Genomic DNA, 24,924 nt, shown 5'->3' with positions numbered 1-24,924 from the left:
TAATAGTAGTAGTAGAAGAAGAAGATATATTGATCCTGGCCCACAGGGAGGGAAAACTGGAGCCAAGCAAGGAGAAATATCACGCCAGGAGATAGAGAGAAACAAAGGAACTTGAAATCAGACTGTCGTCTTTTCCCTCTGTGATTCAGTCGAAACCTAGTACTTTCGTATTAATCCTCGCTATGTATGGGGACGCACTGACCTTAGTCTAGCCTTTCCCTGGGTAGGACATGACAGATTTACTTGAAAGGTTTAAGACCTGGCACTGGCATTGGGCAAGAGAGGCGAATGCAGGTCTGGTCAAAGGGCATATGACACAATTTTGCACATGAATACTCCGGTGTACATAGGCGCCGGAAGACTAATTGATCTACGCTGGGGTAGGAGCGAAATGTCTTATAGTACGGAGTATCAAGATCGAGGATCGTAGATCTTACAAAGGTTGCGGGGCTAAGGTGGAACACTGGAACCAAAAAAAAGGTTGATGAGAGACTTATTCAGCTGCATACAATACTATACATAGTAGGTAGACCCCTCAAGATCGTCTCGGATTGTAGCCCGTACACGTCGCAGAAATCACCTAGTAAGGCGTCTGCTGGTGGAAGTAGTTCATGATGAGCTTGATCTGCTCCGGCTTTGCGATAGGCACATCACCGAAAGAGTTTCCAAGCTCCATAACCTTCTGCGTACCCTTGGCACTGTTGGGACTCCAACGAGACAATGAACCCTTGCCGGTATACGAGCCACCCTGGTTAGGGTCCAACGTCTTTGCGAAGTTGGCCCAGTATGCCGACATCTGCTCCTGGATCTCGTAATCCTTCGCGGTGAAGGGGTAGGTGTCGGCATTGGCGTATAGCGCATTCAGGGCGTACATGATTTCTGACTGGTGGAATGCACCCTGGTTCTGGCCGGGAGGAGCGTGAGTCCAGTAATAGGTGTAGAAATTGGAGGAAGCGGCCTTATACCACTCCGTTGCGTAGGCCCAAGAGCCAACCAGAGAGGTATCGCGAGCGGCGGCATTCCAGGCTTGATTGGCGATGGTTTGGTTGTTGTGCGAAGGGTACAGGCGGAAGTATTGGCTGGAAAGATTGCCATACTTGAGAGTACACCAGGACTCATATTCCTCGACGGTATAGTCATTTGTGGGGCTGGCGCCGGATTCATCCTTCGTGTTGCCAGTTATCACAGGGACGTCGTTGGCTGGTCCGTTGAGAAGGGTCTCGATGTACTTCTCAGGCAGGACGTAGCCGTCGAGAACGGGCTTGAAGATCAATGGATACCCTGCGGAGATAGCAGTCACCCACCAGATAGACTCGTTACCGACACGGTCCTGAGAGCCGGTTAGGAGGGATTCCATGGAGAGAGTGCGCATCTCAGCAATGGTCGAGACATTGTGAGCTTTGATGTAGCTCTTGCTGTGTTCGATACCAGTGGACATGTTGACGTAGGAAGTAGCAAGACCGGCCAGCATGGTATCGTAGGGATATCTGATTCCAGACTCAGAAATTCCACCATGGAAATAGCCCTTGAAAAGAGGGCTGTTGACGGCATGGTAGACTTGGGATGAACCAAAAGACTGCCCAGCAACGGTAACGCGATCTGGATCACCTCCGAAACGAGCGATGTTCTTCTGCACCCATTTCAAAACCTCCAGCTGATCAAGGATACCGTAGTTGCCGGAGGTTTGGTGTCCTGTAACCTTGTATCCCTCAGCATTAAGCTCCGGGTGGGCAAGGTAACCAAAGGCATCGTCGCGACGGTTGAAGGTAATGAGAATGACATCCTTCAGAGCCATACCTCCACCATACCACCAGGCATCGTTACTAGTCTCATCAGAGCCCTGATTCCATACCATCACAGGCAGATTTGCATCCTTGGTGCCAGCATTGGTCCAGATGTTGAGGCTTAGACAGTCCTCACTGATGTCGAACGTACCCTGGCTCGGACAAGCAGGGCCAAAACTTGTGGCCTTCAATGTCTTGTTCCAGCGCTCACGGGGCTGAGGGGCCTTCCAACGATTCTGGTATCCAGTATCAGCAGCGAAGGGAATGCCCAGGAAGGCTGTCACATTCGACTCGGAGGTCCCAAAGTATTTCTCAAGAGTTGACTGGTTGAAATACTGGTAACCCTCGACTGGTCCGTAGGATGTCTCAATGACTTTATCCCATAGCTGAGCTTGGGTGACTGCTGCACCTATCGCTAGGGAGAAAAGCCCCTTGGTGGTAAAGGAAACCATTTTGTTGGATTCACTTCAAGAATAAGCTTGAAGTAAGAATGGTCTCTCGATTGGAAAGGGAAATGTGCTGGTTAGATGGGCTGGCGATGCTCAAGTTAAATACCCGGGTCGTGCACATGTAGGCCTGGCTCCAAGTGGCTCGATCCACGGAGTAAACGTCCCACATCCATGTTCAACGTTTGAACTTGATACGCCGTTCCCGAACCCCCGAAGTTGCAAGACTGCGGATCAGAAGGTGTGGGGACTCGGGTACTATTTAGATGACGAATGTGGTCCATACGAGTACTTTTAATTGAACTCACATTCAGACTTGTATATGTAGGCCTGTAGCTAACTAAATTTATTGCAATTTTTTCCTCTTCATCTTCTAGAGGGTTCCTCTTCAATTCAATCTTAGAGGTGCTGAACTGGAAAGTAAGTCTCATCGGATCTATCAAAGTCTAGCAACAATGAGCGAAGTTGGCAACTTCATTGACTGCCAAGAACAATCATTAAGTACGAGTACATCCACAGCCCGAAAGAAGTGGAGATTCCTGAAGATCGGCCCCCAATTAGTATACTAAACCCGAGCCAAAAGGGGCCGCGTATGCTGAAGAGTCCTCGCGTGGTTCTTGACTATATCTCCGACAAAGTCGGCCTTCCCTGCCCGATACAGAATCTCGGGCCGAGTCCACTCCCTGCAGGTACGCACATCTTCTCAGCATCTGGTGCCTGATCCGGACCCAGGGGTATGGGGTATATTCTGAGTGTACTAGTAGATGCCCGAGCTTCAGCCACTGCATAACCTAAACCCGATGGTTGTTTCGCAGTGCCAGGGTTTGTTAAGCAGAGAAATGTCATTAGCGCTGATGCTGAAATCAAAGAGAATCCGAATACGAGCAGCCCTGCTGGTTCAAGTTGTTTGACGTTTTATGATCTTCAAGTTCTTAGGTCATTGATTTAGTATCTATTTCTTTTTTCGCCATTACATTATTTTGGAATGTTTCTAGTTGGATATTCCCTAACAGGGTTGTCTTAAATAATCGATGAAATTCTATAAGCAGTGCGATAAAACCAACCAGTGCCGAACAGAACACCAATAGCCAGATCCGTTTTTTAATCCTTCGAGTTCAGTCAGATGCAATGAAAACATGCGACTCATAGAGTCTTCAAGTTTATGAGGTCATCTACTGCGCGCCACCACGTCCACCGCGACGTCCTCCCCGTCCACGACCACCTCCACGGCCACCTCCACGACCGCTGCCATTTTGACCTTCACGCTTATTGATAGCGCCTCTTTGGTCCTTGCGACCAGCCCCGGGGCTCAGCGCATCGCGACCGTTGCTCTTAGAACGTTCACGTGGGCGCGACCGGGAGGAATTGCCTCCTCTCAGATCAGCTCCGCTTGCGTAGTTGAATCCGGGGACACCCTTCAGGCCCATCTTACCGACGACCTTCTTGTCCATTGGGGAGGGCTCGGGGCAGGCCATACCGTTGATGGCTAAGTCGTTTGCGAGTTGAACAAGGCCGGCTTTGTCGAGACGAACTTGCTTCAGAAGACCGGATCCAGCGAAGAAGCCGATGTAGGAAGAATAAGCGCGTTGCTTGGTTTCCTCATCAACGGCATACATGGCCTGGGTGACACCATTAGCACACGCGAGCGCGTCCTCGTTGACCTTGTCAGAGTCAGGGTGAGGTTTGATGGGTAGGTGGCGGTTCATTTTCATAAAGAAAGACTCGGCTTGAGTGAGGAGGATGATAGCGCGGCCGTCGTTGCCGGCGCGAGCTGTACGACCGACACGGTGGACATATTGCTCGCCGTTCGATGGCAAGCCAACCTGGATGACTAGATCGACGTTGGGGAAGTCCATTCCACGACCGATGACATCCGAGGCAAACATAACACCCGAATCCGCTTCCTTGAACTGGGCGGTGGTTCTTGTGCGAGCATTCTGATTAAGTCTGGAGTGAATCTCGAAGACCTTCAGAGGAGTCAAGCCCTGGGAGAAAACTCGGGCAAAAAGAGCAACCATGTTGGCAGTGACTCCGAAAACAATGATTTTGGAGCACTTCTTAATTTCGAGGTTCAGGAGCGCGGCAAGAGAGGTAAAGGTCTGCGCCACACCGGAGATTAGAACGTGGTATTGGGGAACTCTCTCGTGGGTAGGTGTTTCGTTCTTCTCGATTGTTGAAATGTTGCTATAGCCTTGCTTCAACACAATACTGATCACGTCCTTGACCTTGGGTGGAACAGTGGCCGAGAAACACATGCCCTGCCAGCCGGTGCTCTTGTGAGGAATGAGCTGAAGAATCCGCTTCACATCGGCGATAAATCCAGACTCAAGCATGGTGTCCGCTTCATCCAGAACCAAAGTTTGGATGTTGGCCATCTTCTCAGCTGTCGACTCGTCAGAAAGATAATCCTTGAGACGTCCAGGGGTCGCCACCAGAACAGATGGGGCGCCCTTCATGAAGCGCGAATGAGCCGATGCACGAGCAGTACCACCAACTGCGATATGGCACTCCAGCGGCCTTGCGAGTTGTGATGTGAGTTGATCGCATGATTTGGCAATTTGTTGTGCAAGCTCTCTGGTCGGGGTGATGATCAAGATAGCGACCTGGCCCCTTGGCACTGAGTTGCCTTGAAGAAGACAGTGCAAAGCCGGGAGTAGGAAAGCGAGAGTTTTTCCAGTTCCAGTCTTGGCCTGGACGAGGCAATCACTGCGCCAATTGGGAAGTTCGGTCAAAACACGACGTTGGACGGGGGTCATGGTCGCGAAGCCCATCACGTCGAGAGCCTGCAGGAGCTTGGAATCCAGCTTTCCAGCCATAGAAGAATATGGCTGGGCACCATCGTCGATTTTGAGACCTTCCATCATGTATGTGCTTTTGTGTTTTCACGTTGAAGGAGAGTAAGTTCATTTCACTGTTGGAGGAAAATTTAAGCACGTGACCTGGTGCCTGGCAAAGAGTTTTTTTTTCTTGGTCATTTCATTTTTTTTTCATTTGTCATTGGATTTTTTTCAATGATAAGAAACAGATAATTCTTAATTCACATTACATTAGTTTTAGATAGCAGCTTGATACCAGTCACCGTAGACAAAATTTGTATCGTTTTATGATGTTTCGCCTTCAACAGAGATTTGTTGCCAAGCAATCAACTCAAAATAAACGATTAGTCAGTCAAAATCCAATTGGTCGACGGCCCCACCGCATCGAATATTCCAATCCTATTGGCTGCTTCTAATAAAACTGCATGCCTTGTTTCTTCCTCGCAGTGCTTGTTAAATTTGTGAGCTAAGTATACCTGGTCTTGGGAAGAATATTTGATGTGACATGATATTTGAATTTAATAAAATAGAGAAATTTCATTTGCCATTTTATGAATAAGATATTTTATGCGTAGCGAGCGGTATCGTAGACATAGAGAACGGATGGTTCTAATGTTTTGGGTTGTTTGTTTTTCAAGACACACATACGGAGACTCTGCGAACCGTATAGGGTCATATTCTGGCAGCATAGCTAGTAATATTTGAAGGCTTCCCCATGATTTGTCTCCATGTCGCTCTCTCCAGATGAGCGGGACCTGTCAGTGGGACCTAAGCGGGACATTTGCGGGACCTCGGCGGGACCCTGGTTTATTACAGAGTAGGCCAGTAGCAGTAATGAATCGAAATTCCAATGCCCCAAGAACTTGTTAATTCTTGGCTTCTTTGATTGAACCAATTGTCCCGAAAAGTTAAGGCCAGGCTCCCCTAAGGTCTTTACACCTTTATGATCCAATCTCACTCGAATTGGTATACAACTAAATGCCAGAAGAACAAACTCCTTTCAGCTCGTCAAAGATGAACTGTTGGCAGCTTCAGATTGCCCGATGCTGTAGCCTGATTTTGGCTCGCTAGGTATGCCAGTCCGAACAAGAGCGATGTTCTTTTTGGTCGATGTACTCCAAGCCCTTCGTCCAGACATAAAATAGTCATCAATCTGCTCCAGCGTCAACCTCGATGTTTCAGGAACGAAGAAAAACACCAGAATCACAAATGCAACAGTCACTCCGAAATAAAAATAGCCAACATTAGCGCCCATATTTCCATATGCAGGATTCAGCATGTATGGCGTCCAGAAAGAGGCCCCAAAGGCGAAGATATTATAGATAAAAGTCGTGTTCGCTTGGCCATAGGTGCGATGTCTAATGCTGTGCATTTCTGCCGAGGAAAGCCACACACTAGGACCGATGAACCCGCCGAATATAAAGGCCCAGATGCAAAGAAATGCGACCACAACGCTCTGGGCGGTCGGATCATCTGCTCCAAGGGCTGTGCTCACAGAGGAAAAGATGAGCATCGAGATAGCCATAAGGCCGTACCCAGCAAGCATGGCAAATCTTCTCCCTCCATAATCGAGGACAAATGGACCAATAAAGGCTCCACCAAAAATACATAACGCAACAATGGCATTGATCAAGTATGGATTCTCAATTCCGACACCCTCGAGGAAGAAAGCTGCGTAGGGCGCGACAAATTGGATACCTGTCAGCGGAAGACTAACCAGTACCAGGACAGAAACTGCAGTTCGACGTAGGTTCGTTCCACGATAAATTTCTGACCATGAAGCTGATTTTTCATTTCTTCTTTCGATCTCTAAGTGCTGTAGCACTTCATCCACTTGCTTGGTCACTTCAACTGAGTTTGGTCCTCGAGACTGAAACGCAGCAAAAGAGTCCCGCGCCAATTCCTCTTTGCCTTTCAAGAGAAGCCACCGCGGTGATTCGGGAAACATAAACATGCCCAAGGCAAGACTCAAGGCAAGAGGAATTTGACAGGCGATCGGCGTTTTCCACTGCCAATCATTATTTGATTCGAGTTTTGCTGAGCCGGCGCATACTGCTGATACAGTAACATTGCCCATGGCGAGACCAATGTTATAGATACCGAGTAGGAGGCCACGTTTGCTTGCCACGACACATTCTGAGCCATAGACGAGGCTCGAAGCATACAGTTGCCCAATGCCAATTCCACCTATGCATTTGCAAACAATATAACTGGAGAAACTGCCGGATGTGCCGAGCATACCGGCAGCTCCGACCACATTAAAGACACAGGCAATTTGAATGGTTGTTCTTCGGCCAATCCTCGAGCCACAAACGCCGGAAATCACACTTCCGACACACATGAACAGTATGCTAACATTGATAAGGGATTGTTGTAGCGTGCTCAGATTGCACTGTTCGATACGGTTTCCAGTATCTGGATCAAGAGTTACCTCGCAATGGCCAAAGGCCTTCTGGAAAGAAGGCATGATAAGCACAGTACCGGCGAAGCCATTGTCGAAACTCCCAATCCATGCTGCCCAAGAGACCCAGACTGAGAGGAGAATCATCTTCAGCGTAACCTTTTGAGACCCCTCATCTTCAGAACAAGGGATAGCCGGAGCTCCAGAATCAAGTCGCTCGCGAGGGCCATCTTTTGACATCTTGCTTGCCAGATGAAGAGGGTCTGAGAGCCTAACTACTGCAGATGGAGAGGTAGAAAGGCTCTATTCCGCCAAGTTGAGTTTGCGCTCAGATGTTGGTCCAGTCGAAGGGGATCTATTGTGGGAAGTCCACTGGAATCTGCGATCTGCGATCGTCGGTCGCCTCGGAATTCGGAGTGGCCTTGCGTTGCATTGCTTTTTCTCAGCGCCGGATCGGGCAGGAAACAAGCAAGGGTGTTTATCATACATAACACCTATTTGCCTGAGATGGTTGCGCAAAGATGCGAGAAATTGTAGTAGGATCTCGTTTCAACATGTGTCGGCTTAGCTGAAAGATCCTATAAGCCAATGGTGTAGGCAGCAAAGAGCTTTACAAGAGATATGCTGCACAACGAAATCATTCACAGGGGTAGCAGGGGAATGAAAAATGCAGGTGGCCCGCATGGCTAGGTCTAGGCTGAACCGAAATATACCAGTAGCTCCGCCTTGATGAAAGAATTTAATTCATTTCACGAGAGCCAAGCCCGTAGCTGATTTGATCCCTGGCGGTAGCTGGCCCCTTTATTCACAAGTAGCCTTTAGCGAATAATCAATGCAGATGAAGGTTGGCCCACGACTTTGTCGATTTTGTCATTTGCTAGTGCCACAACAGAATTGGTAGGCAATAAAAATAATCAACAAAATTTAGGTTCGCAGGCGGCGGGACCGTAATAGATATCGTGGGCATACCAGTCAGCCAGAGAAGTATGCTTTCCCCGCATTTTATTACCCCGTGGGACCGATTTCAAAGGCTTTAAAATGTCCTTAGCTCTTGCAGTAGCTAGTTGGCAAGAAAAAAGTTGAGCTATCTGCTTGTACTATGCTAAGCACATGGGATACGGCCACACATCAAAAACCACTAGAAGACAAAACATCCAAGGATAGCGACCTACCCGTCCGACATTGATTCACTTTACAACTCAAAGAGACCAGCCTTGGTCTTTTGAGATACAAGATGGCACAAAATAAGGCATCGACAGACGATGATACCGTCCCGGGCACGGAGATTATGTGTGACTGGGAAGAAGTTCGTCACAGGGGGGGCTAACATTGCGTAAGTAGTGACTTAACCCGCTTTGATGGGACTCACTGAAACAAAAAAAGGTTAATCCCACAGCCTTCAAATGACCCAAACGACCCATTAAATTGGTCAAAAACATGGAAGTGTGAGATACCAAGGATGTATCGGAAAAAATATCAAGGAGACTGATAGAAAGACGTCTACAGATATAATTATCACCACCCAATTCCTATTCCTGTTCGTTGCTGTTGAATCAGCTCTCTCGATGGGTCCAATGTTTCCATTGTTTGCGGCCGAGTTCAATCTTAATGATACCCAACTAAGCCTCCTATCGGGTGCCTGTGTGCTAGCACTCGGTTACTCGAACTTTATCATCGTTCCTTTCTCGAACATATTTGGACGACGTCTGACAAGTTTGATATTCTGTGCATTGGGAATAGGGTCGTGTATCTGGCAGGCCCTTGCGACGTCCCATTCAAGCTTACTTGGTGCTCGTGTGGTCAATGGCGTTGCCACTGCAACAAGTGAAACTATATTGGTCCAGGTAATTGCCGATATGCTTTTTCTACACGAGCGAGGGCTGTGGACTGGTGTATATTTGTGAGTTGGATACCATACGATGTTGTCCCCTGGTTTGTTAAGCCGAGAACTAATATTCTGCCTAGCACTGGGTATTTTATGGGGTTGTTTATCGGGCCAGTGATTGCCGGGAATATTGCAGAAAGGTGTGTGACTTGATCAATGAAAGTAATATATCATGCGATAGTACTGACATTGAATCGTGATTAACCTAGATTCGGCTGGCGCAGCTTTTTCTGGCTTTCGTTGGCCATGTCTTGTTTCAATTTTCTGACGCTGCTCATCTTTTTCCCAGAAACCAAATTTCACCGCCGAAATATTGACGAAACCAGAAGTTTGGAGCTTGATAGTACCCAGCCTTCAATTACATTGGATAAGGATAGGACGGGCCATTTAGAAAACCTCGAGCCTGCCTTGGTGACGGTGGGCACTGGTCGGCCTTCCAAATCTCAGTTCCGGTTGTGGCAAGGGCTCGAAAAACACTGGAAGCAGTTTATCGTCCGCGACATTATCTCACCTTTCAAATTCTTCTTTTTTCCAATAATATTTTGGGCGGGCCTGAACGTGGCAGGGCCTGCCAACCTTCTTCTTTACTGGAACCTGACGGAGTCCGCATTTTTCAGTGCCCCGCCATATAACTTCACCCCGGCAGGAGTTGGTTACACCAATTTCGCGTTCGCCATCGGAGGTCTTGTTGGGCTTGCTACTGCAGGGCCTTTCTCCGACTGGGTAGCCATGAAAGCCACCAGACGCAACAACGGCATTCGCGAGGCCGAAATGCGATTACCGGCCCTGATACCCTACTTTATCACGACTGTTATTGGCATTGTCATTGGTGGTCTCGGATATCAGAATTTGTGGGAATGGCCCATAATCTTGGTAGTCGGCTTCGGATTGAGTGGCCTCTGTGTTACAGCGGTGCCGACTATTGTCATCGCTTATGCGGTCGACTGCTACAAGCCTATATCAGGTGAAATTATGGTCGTTGCCACCGTGATTAAGAATACCTGTGGGTTTGTTATGAGCTATTGGGTATCTACATTGGCGGAAAAGAAGGGATTCATTACCCCCACAATGGTTGAATTTTCCTTAACGATTGGACCGATGCTATTGGGCATCCCTATCTATTTCTTCGGCAAGAAACTTCGCAAATTGAGTCAAAATTCGTTTATGAATCCAGAAGGCGAATGATTGTTCTGGGTAGCTGAGATGGTATTGGAGTGGCGAGTTGCCACTTTGGCAAGCTCTAGGCCCGGGGTTCTTATATTAGTATACTAGTTATAACGTCAAACAAAATTTTCAATCCATCAATTTCGCCCCTTTTTGATATGTCACCCACTAATGAAGCAAGCCAATTACTAGCTTATTTGAATCATTCTCCAATACCTGATCAGACTCCCCCGGGGTTACCTAATTTCTGGGTTTAGTATCGTTCCTCGTGTTCAGATCTAGCGGATGTGGGACCTGGGGTAGAAAATGCGGGGTCTCCTTGAGGTCCCGCCGACTCGAGGATTTGACATCTTCACCTCCCGCAGCACTAATATCGTCGCCTTGAGGATAATTTTGATCTAAATTAGCAATGCCAAAGACCCGGGCTCGAACTAAACGGCAGCGGATCTGCCCCTGGTGTTTCTTGTCATTTTCGAAAGAAGAGCATCTTTCGCGGCACATCCGCTCGCACACCAAAGAAAAGCCTTTCAATTGCTCTTCCTGTGGGAAGTCTTTCTCTCGCCAGTAAGGTTCTGATCTACGAAGAAACAAAGCACTTTCCTCTACTTATGCTCTTTCAGTGACTCCCTTCTACGACACATGAGAGCGCATGATGCATCAAACCAAGAAGAGGAGACATTCGGACCAGCAATGCCCTCTCTAGATACACCAACAGTCACCGACCATAGCAGTGTTCCCTCAGCTTCTTTAGAGCCTCATAGTGATGAATTCTCACAATTTCATACTCATGGTACAACGTCAACCAATCTATTGCCGCCAGGTCATCACGACTCGTCCTCCCACTCGCAGACCGGTTTAATGATACCTAATGGGCTTTTTGACCATGTTGAGGACAGTAGTCTAGATTTTGATCGCTTTTTACAGGCCCCTGTCTGGCTAGCCGACGAGGATTTTGATCTCAATGCTTTGAATTCGTCCGTTATGGAAAGCGCTCTAGGACTTTTCTCTCCCGCCCATACCGCAAACGAGAGCAATGCCGATATAACACTTCAGATACCGATGGAGGCTTCCCATGGGCATAAGGAAGACCAAGTACGCCAGTATTGGTTCAATTATGTCGGAACACATAGCAATGGATATGTGACTCCTGAAACTGCCACAGATCATGTGGAGCTTGACGAAAAATACCGGCAAAATCTATCTCAACGGCTTCAGCAGCGGGTTCCAACCGAGCCATTGCCATCAACCGAGTTCTTAGTGAGTTATTGAACCTCAATTGCACCGCCTCTTATGGAAGCCGAAGCGAAAATTTGATGATCTGACCTTATCACAGAATCTTTGCATCCAGTTGTTCTTCACTCGTTTTAACCCGGTCTTTCCAATTGTGCATGCTCCTACATTTCGACCGTCGGCTAAAAGCTCTCTCCTTCTTTTGTCAATATGCTCCATTGGCAGCCTTTTTGTTGGTTCAAATTATGCAGTGACCCAAGGGTCAATAATATTCGAAAGACTCAACAAAGCCATCCTGTCATCAGTAAGTCAGAGGTCGCTTGCGTTTGATGGGGGGTTTTAAGCGATAAAGTGTGCGAAAATATTGACCCTATTCAGTGGGAGAAGTATCTACTGAGCGGTAAAGCGGAGGCACTCGCAATGACCCAGGCGTCTCTCATTGGACAAACCTTTGCGTTGCTATCAGGGGTGAGTCTTCATTTGTTCATGTAAAAAGGTCCTATACTGATTTAATAGAAACCGAGAGATCTCCTTACCCTTCAGACCTTCCATGGCACAGTAACAACGGTGAGTAATCAAATGGATTATTTGAAGCCTAAGCTCACGTTAAATAAGTGGGCACGCCTGTATAAAATGTTCGAGGCCAAGAGAACAACCGACCACTTGAGCACATTCCTGGATACGCGGACCCCAGAGGAAGCATGGAGGACATGGGTCCAAGCTGAAGAACGGAGCCGGTGAGATACTCAATTTCACCATTTTGGGCCTGGAAATACTGATTTGATTATCGTTGAATAGGGTCGCAGCGGGTCTTCATATTCTTGACACCGAGATATCCGAGCTTGTTTTAACGCACCCTCTTATGCGACACGATAAGTCACTACTTCCTTTGACTGCACGCCACGAGCTCTGGGTAGCTCCAAATGCGACCCAATGGAGGGATATTATGATCCGCAGAGCTCCCCCTGAAGTCTCAAGCGGAAATATCCAACTCGACTTTGACTCCACTGATGGCTTTCATAGTTATACGGAGCTGGAAGGCATCAATGCTCGATTAATGGAGCAGAAATTTATGAGTACTGCTTCTAATCAGGAGCTTGTCGAACAGTTTGAGCCTCAACTAATCCACTTCCTCGACCGACATTTTCGCTCTAAGCCCGAAGGCAATTTTGACCCATTTTGTCTGGAAGTTTTATGGCATTCGGTGTTTATATCGCTTTTAGTGGATATTTCTCGGTTGGAGCTAGCAATTGGGAGAGAAGGATATGAGGAATCACTTCTCCATCGCGATTATGTGCACACGTGGTCTTCTTCTCAAGAAGCTCGCCGTTGTGCTCTACATGGAGCATTAATTCTTCGAAAACTGCAAAACATGCCACTAGGGGTGGAACCAGCAATCCATGTGCCCAGGGCACTTTATCGGGCAGCGAGCGTTTGGTACGTGTATACCGAATTCGGAGGGGATCAAGACACTAGCTTCCCGGAAATTTCTCCTAGACCCGACATAAATTTCCCAGAGATGTCTTTCTTGAAACTCAATAGCGAGGTGTTACTTTTTGAAGCCAACGGCTATCGAACGACTAAGCCGAAAACATCAGAATCGAGCACATTGTGTGGATTGGTGGACCTGCTGCATCGAATTGGCCACTGGGGATTATCAAGGAAATTCGCGGAGCAGTTGAGCATCTTGCTGAAAGAGAAAGATAGTTAAAAAAAAATTAAATCAAAGGCTTGTGTCGCCTAGTTTTATTAGGTGTTTCAATACTCATAGCCCCTTTTCGACCGACCTTTATCTCACAAAATTTCCAAAAAATGAGCAATTGTTCGTGCACAGACCACGAAGTTCTTGTTTTTCAGAAATCAAACACTTCCGTGTTTCGCGACCTTTGATGCCTGAAACACCGGGCTTGTTTGCACATCGGAATCAAGGGGGTCCAGGTGTTTTCAACGTTAAAAGATTGTAGGTTGCTGCCCAGGTGTGCTTCACGTCTCAAATAAATCTCTGGTCAAAACACGCTGTTTGGCTGCTGCCCGTTTCCACTTTTCGGAGAAGCGACTTGGATCATCACGATTACCGATCGATCGGATCACAAGCCAGAGAAACCTCGGTGTCCCATTCTGACTAGTGATAGAAACGGTTTCCAAGTTCCAGAGGCTCGGTAGGGGTGCTGTCACCGTGCTGTCAAGTGTCAATACCATCAAAGAGTTGCCCCATCACACCTCTCGCTAGCCAAACACACAAAGCCATTGTCAAGGTTCTAGACGGCGGATACATTTCTGCAATGGCCAAAGCTACCCAGCAATAGTTCACAATTTGCTAACCAGTCAACGGAATCGTTACCAATTTCGGATGACCGACCCGCGTTGTTGTGGATTTGATACCCACATCTCTCGCCGTATTCGGCTTAAGGGCGGAGTCTAGGTTCGCTCTTAATGTTCCTTTTGGCTCAGAATCCCTGCTTCTGTGCTCGAAGGATTCATTACTTGCAGGTTTGGAACTGAGCAGAGTAGTAACATTGTCCCAGCAGGCCAGAAACCCCCGCATGCCGAACTTTCTGTCGAAATCATAACCAAGCAGGCGGAACTCATGCGGGCTGTTTGTCCCGGTCTCATATCGTCGATCTCCGTTTGCCATTCGCCTAGGAGCTTCCGTGGCTTTCCTGTGTTGCGCTAGAGGTGCGCTAAGATCGCCCCTGACGCGCCGAAGGCTCTCGATTACCGGCTGATTGTCGCCTCCCAGTTTCCGTGCCCACCTCGCGGCATCTGTGATTCTTAAAAATCGGTCTTTCCCCACACAATTGTCTTTCTGTCCGAAATAAGTCGCTTCGGTCACCACAATTATGACTGAGGATGAGCACCAAAGGGTGCTGGCAGTCAGGTCAGTCGCAGCCGTATTTTTACCGATAGCATGCATAACTGTTATGCTACGCTGCTATGTGCGTGGATGGGTGGTGAAGGCATTTGGGTGGGATGACGGGTCCATGGTGCTTGCGATGGTAATTTAGCTCTTCTTCCCGATATTTGAAAGGCGATGATTGAAGATCCCAAACTAATTGAAGTAGGCATTCTATATCATGTTCTGTGCGTCCATGATCGGAGGCACTTTGTTCGGTACTGGCCAACTGTATGACAGCGAAAGCCCGGAGCATCGAGTCATAGCTATGAGGGTAAGAGTTTCCTCGGGGCTCATTGTTTAGGCGCGAGAATTTCTAACGAAGTACACAGTATTGGTGGCTCTGCGAAATTGCTTACTGCTTTGCTTCGATTTTCTGCAAAATCTCAGTGTGCGTTTTCCTCATGCGGATCACGGTCAAAAGGCATCATATTTGGACGCTGTACATCGTGATGGTGCTCACGGTTCTTGCCGGCCTGGTCTTCATGTTTTTGATGCTATTGCAATGCAAGCCGCTCAATTATTTCTGGACTCGCTTGGCATTTGACCCCTCTATTGAGGGCCACTGCATTAGCATCAACATCGTCATTACCATGACTTATATCTACAGCGTGTTCGCTGCACTGTGTGACTTTACTGTTGGAATATTGCCAATATTCCTCGTGAGAAAGCTACATATGAAGCGCGAGGCAAAATATGCCGTCGTCGGGATTCTCAGCATGGCTTGCATGTGTGTTATCGTCACCTTTCGCAGTTATTTTTTGGCCAACGTAACTAACTGTTTTCAGTGCTTCATCTGCTGTGATTATTCGATTCCCATTCGTTAAAACTTTTGGCGATTACGAATTCCTTTGTAAGTAAACCGCGCCAACGATTTCCGGAGCCTGAAAGCGTGTCTGCTAATGCACTATAGACTCTACCTACCAAATCGCCATTTGGTCAAATATCGAAGCCGGCCTGGGAATCACAGCTGGAAGCCTTGCAACCCTTCGGCCCCTGCTTCGGAAAATTATGGGCTCTCATTCCGACCCAGAGTATTCATCTGGCTTCCCAAGAATATCGGGCTCACGTCGAGTTGGAGCGAGTGGACAACGTCCCTTGCCATTAGGCTCTCTGGATGGAAAAGGGAGGAACGAACTGAGACCGGATAAGCTGGCTGTGGTGGTGACAGATATTCAGAGCCAAAGAGACGTAGGAATTTCGTGGCCGGAGCCTTCCAGTCCCCGCAGCAGCGAGGAAAGGCTGACTACAGATAAGGCGACGATGGGGAAAATGGAGGTCGGTGTTCACCGCACATTCGAAGTCACCACAACTGCGGATACTAATAGTAGTACCGATGATGGGGAGGGATCACATCGAATGGCGAAGGAACACATATAATAAAAAGCACCCTACTATGTACAACCATAATTTATGAAGTTCTACGACAAATGAAATATTAATTATCTACCTCTCCAGCTTGAAAACACAAACTTTCCCGTGCTCTGCAGATAGATTATTTGGTGCCAGCCCCCTGATGCCCCTGATGTTCAAGTTGAATCGGCCCCCAACGCCAAGTCTTCAGATCGGAGAAGTAATTGAGTGCTCATGCAGCCTCCCCGCAGCAACGTGGACCCTTCGCTTCGACTTCGAGCACGAACCATCCCCACTTTAATGTATATGACTATCCACTCCCCAATCTTGAGAATAAATTGCGAACCAGAAACTTGAAATTAGTACGAGATGTGCTTGGCAAGTGACACTGGCAGTTACGTGAAATATTAACTTCAGTTGACAAGGCGTGCCATAAATCTTATGTACCATGTGTTGCAGTCTGTTGCGACAGGTATCTCGCGCTTCACGTTTCTTATCGAAGCTCTACTGGCTTATTCTTGAGCCACCTACATCAAAGGTTTAAATGATGATAACACGCCGAATAATATATTGGATTCTCTTACTTGTGGTCGGGGTGAGTAAGTATGAGGAGTTACGCCTTCTTTTTGACAATCAGTAACACCCCATGAATGGCCCCCTTTATGGTCTCCTTGCCCCTTTCCACCCCTTGTTCATTCAAATGGTGCTCAATGGCCCTCCGAAACATCCTCACGATATCCTCTTCCGTACCAACGGCATCGTGGTGAGCCTGGCGCCAGCGAGTAACTGGACTCGCAGTCTCCGTTATTTTCTCAAACGTATCCATATTCAATTCTGGCTGAAAGGAATAAAAACTCTCAGCGGCCTCCCAATCCTTGCGAAAGAACGTACTCTCGTCAAATTCGGGGACTGGCTTTTCCAATGTCCACGGAAGTGGAAGGTCAATATACCGAGACCGAGTGAGTAAATTTCCTGGTTCAAAAAATGGCTTCAAATGTTTCTCCTCAAGTTCATCCAAAGTGCTCTGTAGAGCCTCAGCGCCTGGGACTGATGGATGGATACGATTCCTGCCACTTGTCCACAGCGCAACACTGCCCCCAGGCTTTAGTACACGAGCAGCACTCTTCCAAAAACTAGACATGTCAAACCAGTGGGCAGCGTTTGCAGCAGTGACGAGGTCCACGCTGGCATCCTGGATAGGCTGTTGGAGGTTCCTCCCGAGATCTTCAGCCGTGGAGACTTCATATCGAATATCTTCGGAGATGGAGGTGCTGCCACCTAATGAGCGAGCAGTGGCCATCATGCCATCTGACGGATCTAGGCCGATGGCGTGATTGAAGTGTGGGCTAAATCCCCGGGCGACATTCCCTGGACCACAGCCAATATCAAGAATAGTATCAAGTAAGCCACCACTGGCTCTATGATGATCAAGAATGGTACCATAAACAATAGGGTGGTAATCAGGGCGGGCTTGGGCATAAGCATTGCCTTGTTTCTGACTATAGGAAGTGAATGTTTTTTCGGTTGAGCGAGTGATAGTGGGTGAAGACATGGTGATCAATTTGGAAGTTCCACCTTCTCTTCGCAAGAATACAAGAACAAGATGAGATGTACCCAGGAAGACGACCGCTGAAAGGGTTGGAGTAGACTGGAAACTAAATGGACGTCTTGTGCACGCCCCGCAGAAGCAGGATTACGCGGTCGGCTCGGAGTTGTCAAAAACGAATGCCGAAATCCGATCATTGAGATGGGGTGGAGGCCAGCCTTGAGAAGTAGATCTCTAATAAGCGAAGAGGCTGTAGTCAGAGCTCAACGGAAGTACTATTCGACATTTATGTAGCCTCGAAATTTACTCAAGTTGGTATTGGTGGATTGTATTGAGGGACTCGGTCTTTCCCGGCGGCTGTCGGTTCGAGAGAGCAAACGCGTTCCGGCCCCCAAAAGTCACTGAGATAAGACAGATCGTTGCCTGATTGCTCTCTTAGTAAACCAGAGTAAAAAGTTCCTCACTGGCCAGATTACGATCACGAAATCGGCAACACGGGCGGCCAAGAAATGCACAACGGGCATCTCCGTCCCAGATTGGCAATGCCAGGCGGCATATTGAATAATTTCAAGACAAATCCACAGCGTAGTTCCTCTATCAATACGTGAGAAATGAGGTCCGTAACAGAATGGCGACATCAACATACCCCAAGAGGAGGAAGTGTATACAGTTAAATGCTCGTTGGGCAGTCGGCTGTGAGCCAACGCTTTTCAAATCTTGAGGGGGTAAAATTATTTTATATGCACGTTTGCAATATTCCGTCATGGATATAGTAGAAAAAGGGGAGCAGAAGGCAGCGCAGATTTGTTTCGAGAAGACCGATCATATGAGGAAATGAGAAGTTTTGTCTTGGATAGTACAATACGAAGAGGTCAAGTGAGATAACCTTGGAACCCCACTTTGAAGACCAACTTCTGCCTATTTCTGACCCTTAGGGAATTCTACCCAAACAGCGGGATATGGCTAATATTTATTCACCCACGCAATTTGTACCTTGATCGCTATTACGACCATTGTCATCATATCCTGACCATATGGATCTCTGGGTCTGACATTTCTGGAGCATGACCCTAGTTGGCGATCAAACAAGAAAACCCCCGCTTATCCCCACTTCCTAGCCGAGGCAAGTGTCGCGATTTGCTATATCGCGAGGACGTAACATTCGGCTCAGAGAGTTGGTTCAAAAAGACGCCATTATTTGCCGAGCGGATTTACCCCTCAAACCCCGTATTTGAACATACTACATATAGGATCTGACAGGACCCGCCTTCATTAAGGACTGACTTTTGAAGTTATCCAACAACCCAAGTACAGTTTTTCATAGCCTCAAGCTACTTCACGCTCAAACTCAAGCCAACTTGAAGATGGAGTCTGCCGATACGAATATCCCGTGGCAAGAAAGAGTAACGAAAAAACAACAGGAAAATTTTGAAAAGATTCCGTCATCATGGAGGATCCCCAATGCCTTCTGGGACAACTTCCAAACACCTTTAGAAGAACACAAAACTGATCTAGTCCAAGAACAAGCCGTTCGCAAGTCTGGCATCCTCACAGACCGTGAACTCGAAATCACTGAAAACTATACAGTTTCTAGTCTTCTTTCTGCCTTGGCGAATGGTCAGTTGACCTCTGCAGAGGTGACATTGGCGTATTGCAAGCGTGCTGCAGTCGCCCAACAGTTGGTAAGTGAGGTGCTTGAGTATTGTGGTCCCATGGCATATTCTAATGCGCTTGAATAGGTCAATTGTCTCACGAACACTATGTTCGACGAAGCACAGAAAAGAGCGGAACATTTGGACCGCTTGCGAGATCAGGGTCAATTGGCTGGTCCGCTTCACGGTCTCCCAATCAGCATCAAGGACAATTTCCATCACAAAGGTACTGAATCTACCATTGGGATGCTATCTTTCATGGGTGAGGTTTCATCGGAAAGCTCGCCCCTTGTACAAATCTTGTTAAAGCTTGGAGCGGTTATCTATGTTAAAACCAATGTGCCCCAAACCATGATGGTAAGCGGACATATACTATGTTACACGATTTGAAGTACCTAACACGATTAATCAGACGACCGACTCTCACAATAACGTTTTTGGGCGCACCCTCAACCCAAGGAACACCCAATTGGGACCTGGTGGATCGAGTGGCGGCGAAGGGGCTTTGATAGCTTTGAGGGGCTCGCCATTGGGCGTTGGAACAGATATTGGCGGTGAGTTTTCTCCCTGGTAGAGCTACGCTGAGCGCAGTGTTAATAATAAGCTCAAGGCTCCGTCCGCATTCCAGCCCTATGTTGCGGAACATATGGATTCCGACCTAGTGCTGCAAGGGTCCCGAACGGAGGAATGCGAGTCTGCACCACCAGTGGAATGAAGTTTGTCCTGTCTTGTGCGGGCCCACTTTCTTTGGATCTAGATGGTATAGAGACATTCTTCAAGACACTTTTTGAGGCCCGCCCCGCTCTTTATGATTCCACTATCTTGGACATTCCATGGAGACAGGTCTCCACGAAGCAAAAGCTAAGAATCGGAGTTGTTCCCGAAAGCCCTAATTTTCCTCTGCAGCCTCCTGTTAAAAGGACGCTGGCAAATGTAACCCGCATATTAGAGGCACAGGGCCACACGATCATTCCATTGAGCTCGGCGGAATGTCGGGTCATGGAGGCGACCGAGGTCGCTTTCGGTACCTTCGCTCTTGACCCAGGCGCAAGGAACCACCTTGAATCATCCGGAGATCCCCCCGGTGCCAGCCTTACTTCACCTTGGTCAACAGGGCGAGAGGCTTAAACAACATGCCGGATTGTCTCTGCCGGATAGGAGTGCATTGGATCGAATGGGCCAATTGGCTGCACTGAACACCCATAAAGCAGAAATTCGCGAGGATTATAGAAAGTTGTGGCTCGCAAACGACCTTGATATTTGCATCGCACCCCCTGCCCAGAGTACTGCAGTTCGACACGACACTTTTGGATTGCCTCCCTACACGGCATTTTTGAACGCTCTCGATGTAAGTTTTATCTTTCGCGACTGAATCGGGGATATTTCTAACACTTAATCTCCGAATCGTTCTAGTTCCCGTCGTGCATTCTTCCCTTTGGGCACGTGGGCGCAGAAGATGCAACTGGGACTTATGAGCTGAAGGAGGACCAAATTGGTCCGGAATGTGGGTGAAACCTGCACTTGAACCTTTCCGGAAACTTTTACTAATAGATATGCACAGACAACTTTGAGGTACTCAATGGTGCACCCTGCTCTATTCAACTATTTACTCTCAACATGCGTGATGAAGAATGCTTGCAGATGGCGAAGCAAATTGATCAAGACCTCAAGGGTAGAGCTTGAATTGCATTTGCATTGGGCTAATGCCATTTGGGACTCCCTACACCCAAGACACTTGAATATTACTGTCAATTGGATTTTTCTTGATTTACTACGAAGGATTTTCTCTACAGGTTCTTCAGATCGAATTCATTAAAATATGATCATTATCATTTTCATTTTTTATCATTAAACAAATCGTCACGAGTATCTTAGCACTTTATCCCCACATATTAATGATGTTATCCATCACGCCAGAATTTTCCAAATATAGTACAATTTAGCACCCTCACACGGGGACTGCTGAGACAGTGAGACCAGATTTCAGCTTCTCTTCCATCAACACATCGTTGGGTTGACGTTTAGGTAGCTCTTTGGCCCGCTTGACAACATCGAACATGCTGTTGGTGTTGGTAAAAATCTCGTCTATTTCCTCAAGCTCACGTCCCGAAGTCTCCGGGAACAGATAATAGACAATCGGCACGATTGATGCGTTGAATGCTGCGAAGATATAGAAATACTTCTGTCCCATATTGTTGAATGCGATCGGGGTAACATTGGCGATTAAAATGCTGAAAGCCCAGGACATACTGATGCTGATGCTGTTAATCGTCGTACGCAGGTGAAGCGGTGCAAGTTCTGTGGCGTAGAGATAGGGTATGCCTCCAAATCCGATGATGTAGCTGAAGTGGAACAAGAATATAAAGAAGATAGCAGCATGTGCGGAGGTGATGTTCGCGGCGTGTGACCCAAGGCCAGCAACCATTGCTAGGCAGAGTGCGTTTCCTGCTGCACTGAGCATCATCAACTTGCGTCGGCCAACAACCTCAATTGTAAGAACCGAGACTATGCCGCCGAGGGGTCCCACAAGTTGATACGCTCCTGCCAGGAGTCGAGACGTAGATTCGCTGAGAAGAAGATCCTTCTCAAATATTTCGGTGGCTAAATTCTTTTTGTTAGCGAAACGTATCCTCAAAAAATGAGTAAATAAAACACTTACTGTAGAAGGTAGTCACAGTTGAACCTGTCAGCTGGACGAAAATCATACCCCCCATCGCCAGAATTGCCCGATGGAATGTTCGTTGGGGTCCCATATTATACAGTCGCCCCAGGGATGTCTTGTTTCCAGCTGAATCCAGAGAAACCTGTACTTCTTTGATTCGGCTCTCAACCACATCACTATCTGCACTTGCGTTCTCTAGGGCGGCCAAGATTTCACGAGCTTCCAGGACCCTATTTTGGCAAAGAAGCCAGCGAGGGGATTCTGGGAGACAGAACATAAAGCCCAGAATGACGAAAGATAGAAACATGGGAAAGGCAGATGGCAACCTCCATGTTATGCTTCCCTTCTTGAACGACATCCCAAACTCCAGGAACAATGCAAGAGCACATCCAATTCCACTAAATACTCCCTTGGTGACAACATGTGCGCCGCGTCTATGCGCAGGAGAGATCTCCGACTGCCAGAGAGGAATTGTGGCCAGAATTGCGCCTGTTCCAACACCAATAATCACCCGCGAGACGATGAGTTGGGTCAGAGAATAGGCAGTGGCATTCAGAGTAGCTCCAAGGATCTGAACAACGGAAGCCGCCATAATCATACGTCGACGCCCAAGAATGTCGCCGAGCCAGATGCAGGAAAAGGTACCAAGGAAGCCGCCAATCGCGTAAACAGCGACTACCGTCCCCTGTAGAGTCGAAGTGTGTGAAGGGTTTTCCGAATGTGTCACATCGATATCAGGAAATTGAGCCTCAAAGGTATTGAAGGTCAATACTCCCCCAAGGGACGCTGCGTTGTAGCCAACAGACATGATTCCTGGCATCAGGACGCCGAGAATGGCAACAACATTGAGGCTATTGCCGCGACATCCCAAAAATCGAGTCATGCTTGTGTTGATTAAGTTGGTGATCTGCACAGCCAAGCGATCAAGGGCGATTGATCAGCGGGATCGACTTGGATCCACGCGTTAAGGAGAATAAAGCACGAGGGTGACAGCTATACTGAACTAAAATCATTTTGAGATAGGATTACGCGTCAATTTAATAGAAGTTACCATAAGCCTGGACCTCAATCTATCGCAGCAGTTGCATTCCAGCCTTTCAGTCTCTGGGTAACATGCATAGGATTCCCCTCGCGAGGGGCGACCTCCAGCCACGAGGACAAGCCCGGAATACCCGGGACATTCTGCCCAGCACGGGGCCTTAACCATTGGCGAATGTTTGTGGCCAAGGTTAGTCTCGCTCTCTCATTCGGTCTAGACTCTATGTGACAAATGTATCCCAGTAGATAGGTGCATGACCTCAATCGAGTAGGAAGCTACGTTAAGATTATTGATGCATAGTTCTCCGCCGCTTAGATTATGCTCGAGTATTACAGCGACACCATTAGAAACATCAATATACCTAGGTATACTGTAATTAGGGGTATCACTCTCGGAATTAGCCTTCAATTACATTATGCGACTATTCACAATTATCATAGGTACAAGTATGTACTGGGCATCTAACTATATGCCGCAACTTTATCCCTCAATCCCTTGCTTCCAACTCCGGCATGCGTCGGCCGGTGTCGAGCTCCGAGGGCCCAGAACTCACAGTCTTCGCAGGAACCCCGGGGTTCACAGGGTGACCGATAAATCCCGTGGCCGGGTCAGTGGAGTTAGCCATTGATTTGCTCAATTTATTGGCCCTCTTTCTCTCCATAAATCCCCATACCAACGATCCCAGCGCAATGACCCCCAGTGGAACGCCCAGCCCAGCTCCAAGGGCAACATCGTGTGACCCGCTTGATGAAGGAGTATTTGTTTGTATCGGTGGACAAGATGTAGAGGAATTGGACGAGGAATTTGTTGAGGCCGACAGTGAAGTGACATTGGCGAGGGCAGTGTGTCCGGTAAGAATTTCGCCATCGTCAATTTCGAAGCTATCCTTTCCGAAAGGGCAGACGATGTCTTCCCCGTCGATGATAGGTGTACCGCAGCAATAGGTAGAGGTCCCATTTATAAAATTCAAATTAATTATAGACGCCCCCATATTCTCGAAGGTATCCTCTATTTCCATTTTGTCAGCACTCGGCTTGGGATATAGGCATATGTGGATTCGAACCTTGGAAGGGGTAACCCCACAAGGGATAGGATCCAAGGACTTACGGCAGTGGGTCGGACATCCGGCACCCCAATTCTGGCTTGTACAAGCGCCTCGAGAAAGAACGAATGGTTGGGACACATCCAAACAGTATCCGTTGGAGAGACATATGTTCCCAGCTCCACAGCAATGTGTGGTTTCATCAGAAGTGCATGGATAAGTGCCTCCGGCAGTGTCGCTGTTCGGGAAATAGCACGTTCGCGTGTCTTCTTGAAGCATGATTGTTTGTTGTCTAGGGTGTTCCTGAACGAAAGACTGGCTCCCTCCACGAGGTAAGCTTAATGGAGGAAGTTGAGATGAGTTGACTTCAGGGATATGAGAAAAACAACACCGCCTCAGCTCAACCGCCTAGGAGCGGGGCCATGGTCTGACAAGGCTACTCGTGCGGTTTGCCAAGGAACCTTTAGTTTTGCGATCTGCAAGTGTTCACAATCTGGCGAGGTCTGAAGTCACCCTGAACGTCACTCATAGCCAATGGACGGGCAACCGTTCAGCTCCTCTGGCCTTTTGCCTTGGTTATCCCTGAAGCCCACTCAGATTGATATCCTACAAACCGGCCCCTGATCCCCGTTCTTGAACCCAAAATAAGGATCATTTAAGTGTGACTTCCGTTGACGGAGGCTTCAAGCCCCCGTTGACGGAGGCTTCAAGCCACCGCCGGAACACTTGAGCCTCTCAGGGTGTGCATGGCGGGACACTAATGCAGCCGTTCGGCCTATCGTCGTAGCTGTGGAGTACACGGCACGCCCAAACTAGACTTAGTTGGGGTAGATCACGAATTATTAGGAAGCTGGCATGTCGCTCATTTCAATCGCGTTGTTCAAGCCTCTTGCAGTTGGTGGGTGCTTATCATAGCCACTTTTAAATGACGTCCCGATTTGTACTTACGTTGCGTTGCATTGGTAATGCTGATATTTCAAGGCTGGACTCCTTGATCGGTTTTGCCGACTA

At 47.9% G+C, this 24,924-nt stretch overlaps 10 protein-coding genes across 10 annotated transcripts; 4 read left to right on the top strand and 6 right to left on the bottom strand.

Moving 5' to 3' along the window:
- Positions 1–580: 580 nt before the first annotated feature.
- Positions 581–2,236, bottom strand: N7481_013102 (carboxylesterase/lipase family protein; the record flags this gene model as incomplete). Its single annotated transcript, XM_057272321.1, has 1 exon — positions 581–2,236. One exon carries the CDS (start codon positions 2,234–2,236, stop codon positions 581–583), a length of 1,656 nt encoding a protein of 551 aa, XP_057116509.1.
- A 1,166-nt stretch (positions 2,237–3,402) lies between these two features.
- N7481_013101 (ATP-dependent RNA helicase mitochondrial) lies at positions 3,403–5,091 on the bottom strand (the record flags this gene model as incomplete). The annotated part of the gene is made up of 1 exon (XM_057272320.1): positions 3,403–5,091. One exon carries the CDS (start codon positions 5,089–5,091, stop codon positions 3,403–3,405), a length of 1,689 nt encoding a protein of 562 aa, XP_057116508.1.
- Positions 5,092–6,046: 955 nt separating this feature from the next.
- N7481_013100 (mfs monosaccharide transporter protein) lies at positions 6,047–7,687 on the bottom strand (the record flags this gene model as incomplete). The annotated part of the gene is made up of 1 exon (XM_057272319.1): positions 6,047–7,687. The coding sequence occupies one exon, from the start codon at positions 7,685–7,687 to the stop codon at positions 6,047–6,049; it is 1,641 nt and encodes a 546-aa protein (XP_057116507.1).
- A 994-nt stretch (positions 7,688–8,681) lies between these two features.
- Positions 8,682–10,517, top strand: N7481_013099 (uncharacterized protein; the record flags this gene model as incomplete). Its single annotated transcript, XM_057272318.1, has 5 exons — positions 8,682–8,753; positions 8,844–8,892; positions 8,954–9,347; positions 9,413–9,472; positions 9,542–10,517. The coding sequence occupies 5 exons, from the start codon at positions 8,682–8,684 to the stop codon at positions 10,515–10,517; spliced, it is 1,551 nt and encodes a 516-aa protein (XP_057116506.1).
- Positions 10,518–10,905: 388 nt separating this feature from the next.
- On the top strand, positions 10,906–13,437 carry N7481_013098 (uncharacterized protein; the record flags this gene model as incomplete). Its single annotated transcript, XM_057272317.1, has 6 exons — positions 10,906–11,060; positions 11,117–11,753; positions 11,830–12,030; positions 12,105–12,194; positions 12,243–12,463; positions 12,525–13,437. 6 exons carry the CDS (start codon positions 10,906–10,908, stop codon positions 13,435–13,437), a joined length of 2,217 nt encoding a protein of 738 aa, XP_057116505.1.
- Positions 13,438–14,566: 1,129 nt separating this feature from the next.
- N7481_013097 (putative integral membrane protein) lies at positions 14,567–15,999 on the top strand (the record flags this gene model as incomplete). The annotated part of the gene is made up of 5 exons (XM_057272316.1): positions 14,567–14,722; positions 14,789–14,893; positions 14,952–15,349; positions 15,408–15,472; positions 15,533–15,999. 5 exons carry the CDS (start codon positions 14,567–14,569, stop codon positions 15,997–15,999), a joined length of 1,191 nt encoding a protein of 396 aa, XP_057116504.1.
- Positions 16,000–16,585: 586 nt separating this feature from the next.
- Positions 16,586–17,524, bottom strand: N7481_013096 (class I SAM-dependent methyltransferase; the record flags this gene model as incomplete). Its single annotated transcript, XM_057272315.1, has 1 exon — positions 16,586–17,524. The coding sequence occupies one exon, from the start codon at positions 17,522–17,524 to the stop codon at positions 16,586–16,588; it is 939 nt and encodes a 312-aa protein (XP_057116503.1).
- A 1,358-nt stretch (positions 17,525–18,882) lies between these two features.
- On the top strand, positions 18,883–20,853 carry N7481_013095 (putative general amidase; the record flags this gene model as incomplete). Its single annotated transcript, XM_057272314.1, has 7 exons — positions 18,883–19,200; positions 19,258–19,527; positions 19,583–19,724; positions 19,781–20,194; positions 20,379–20,518; positions 20,584–20,674; positions 20,732–20,853. 7 exons carry the CDS (start codon positions 18,883–18,885, stop codon positions 20,851–20,853), a joined length of 1,497 nt encoding a protein of 498 aa, XP_057116502.1.
- Positions 20,854–21,118: 265 nt separating this feature from the next.
- On the bottom strand, positions 21,119–22,715 carry N7481_013094 (uncharacterized protein; the record flags this gene model as incomplete). Its single annotated transcript, XM_057272313.1, has 2 exons — positions 21,119–21,771; positions 21,830–22,715. The coding sequence occupies 2 exons, from the start codon at positions 22,713–22,715 to the stop codon at positions 21,119–21,121; spliced, it is 1,539 nt and encodes a 512-aa protein (XP_057116501.1).
- A 643-nt stretch (positions 22,716–23,358) lies between these two features.
- On the bottom strand, positions 23,359–23,889 carry N7481_013093 (uncharacterized protein; the record flags this gene model as incomplete). The annotated part of the gene is made up of 1 exon (XM_057272312.1): positions 23,359–23,889. One exon carries the CDS (start codon positions 23,887–23,889, stop codon positions 23,359–23,361), a length of 531 nt encoding a protein of 176 aa, XP_057116500.1.
- Positions 23,890–24,924: the final 1,035 nt, after the last annotated feature.

The sequence above is a fragment of the Penicillium waksmanii genome, assembly GCF_028829765.1.
Source record: "Penicillium waksmanii strain IBT 27052 chromosome Unknown utg000010l:1.0-3698451.0:1.0-3701458.0, whole genome shotgun sequence".
NCBI lineage: Eukaryota > Fungi > Ascomycota > Eurotiomycetes > Eurotiales > Aspergillaceae > Penicillium > Penicillium waksmanii.
The sequence above is the reverse complement of the archived record's forward strand: the minus strand, read 5'-3'. Positions and strand labels throughout refer to the sequence as shown.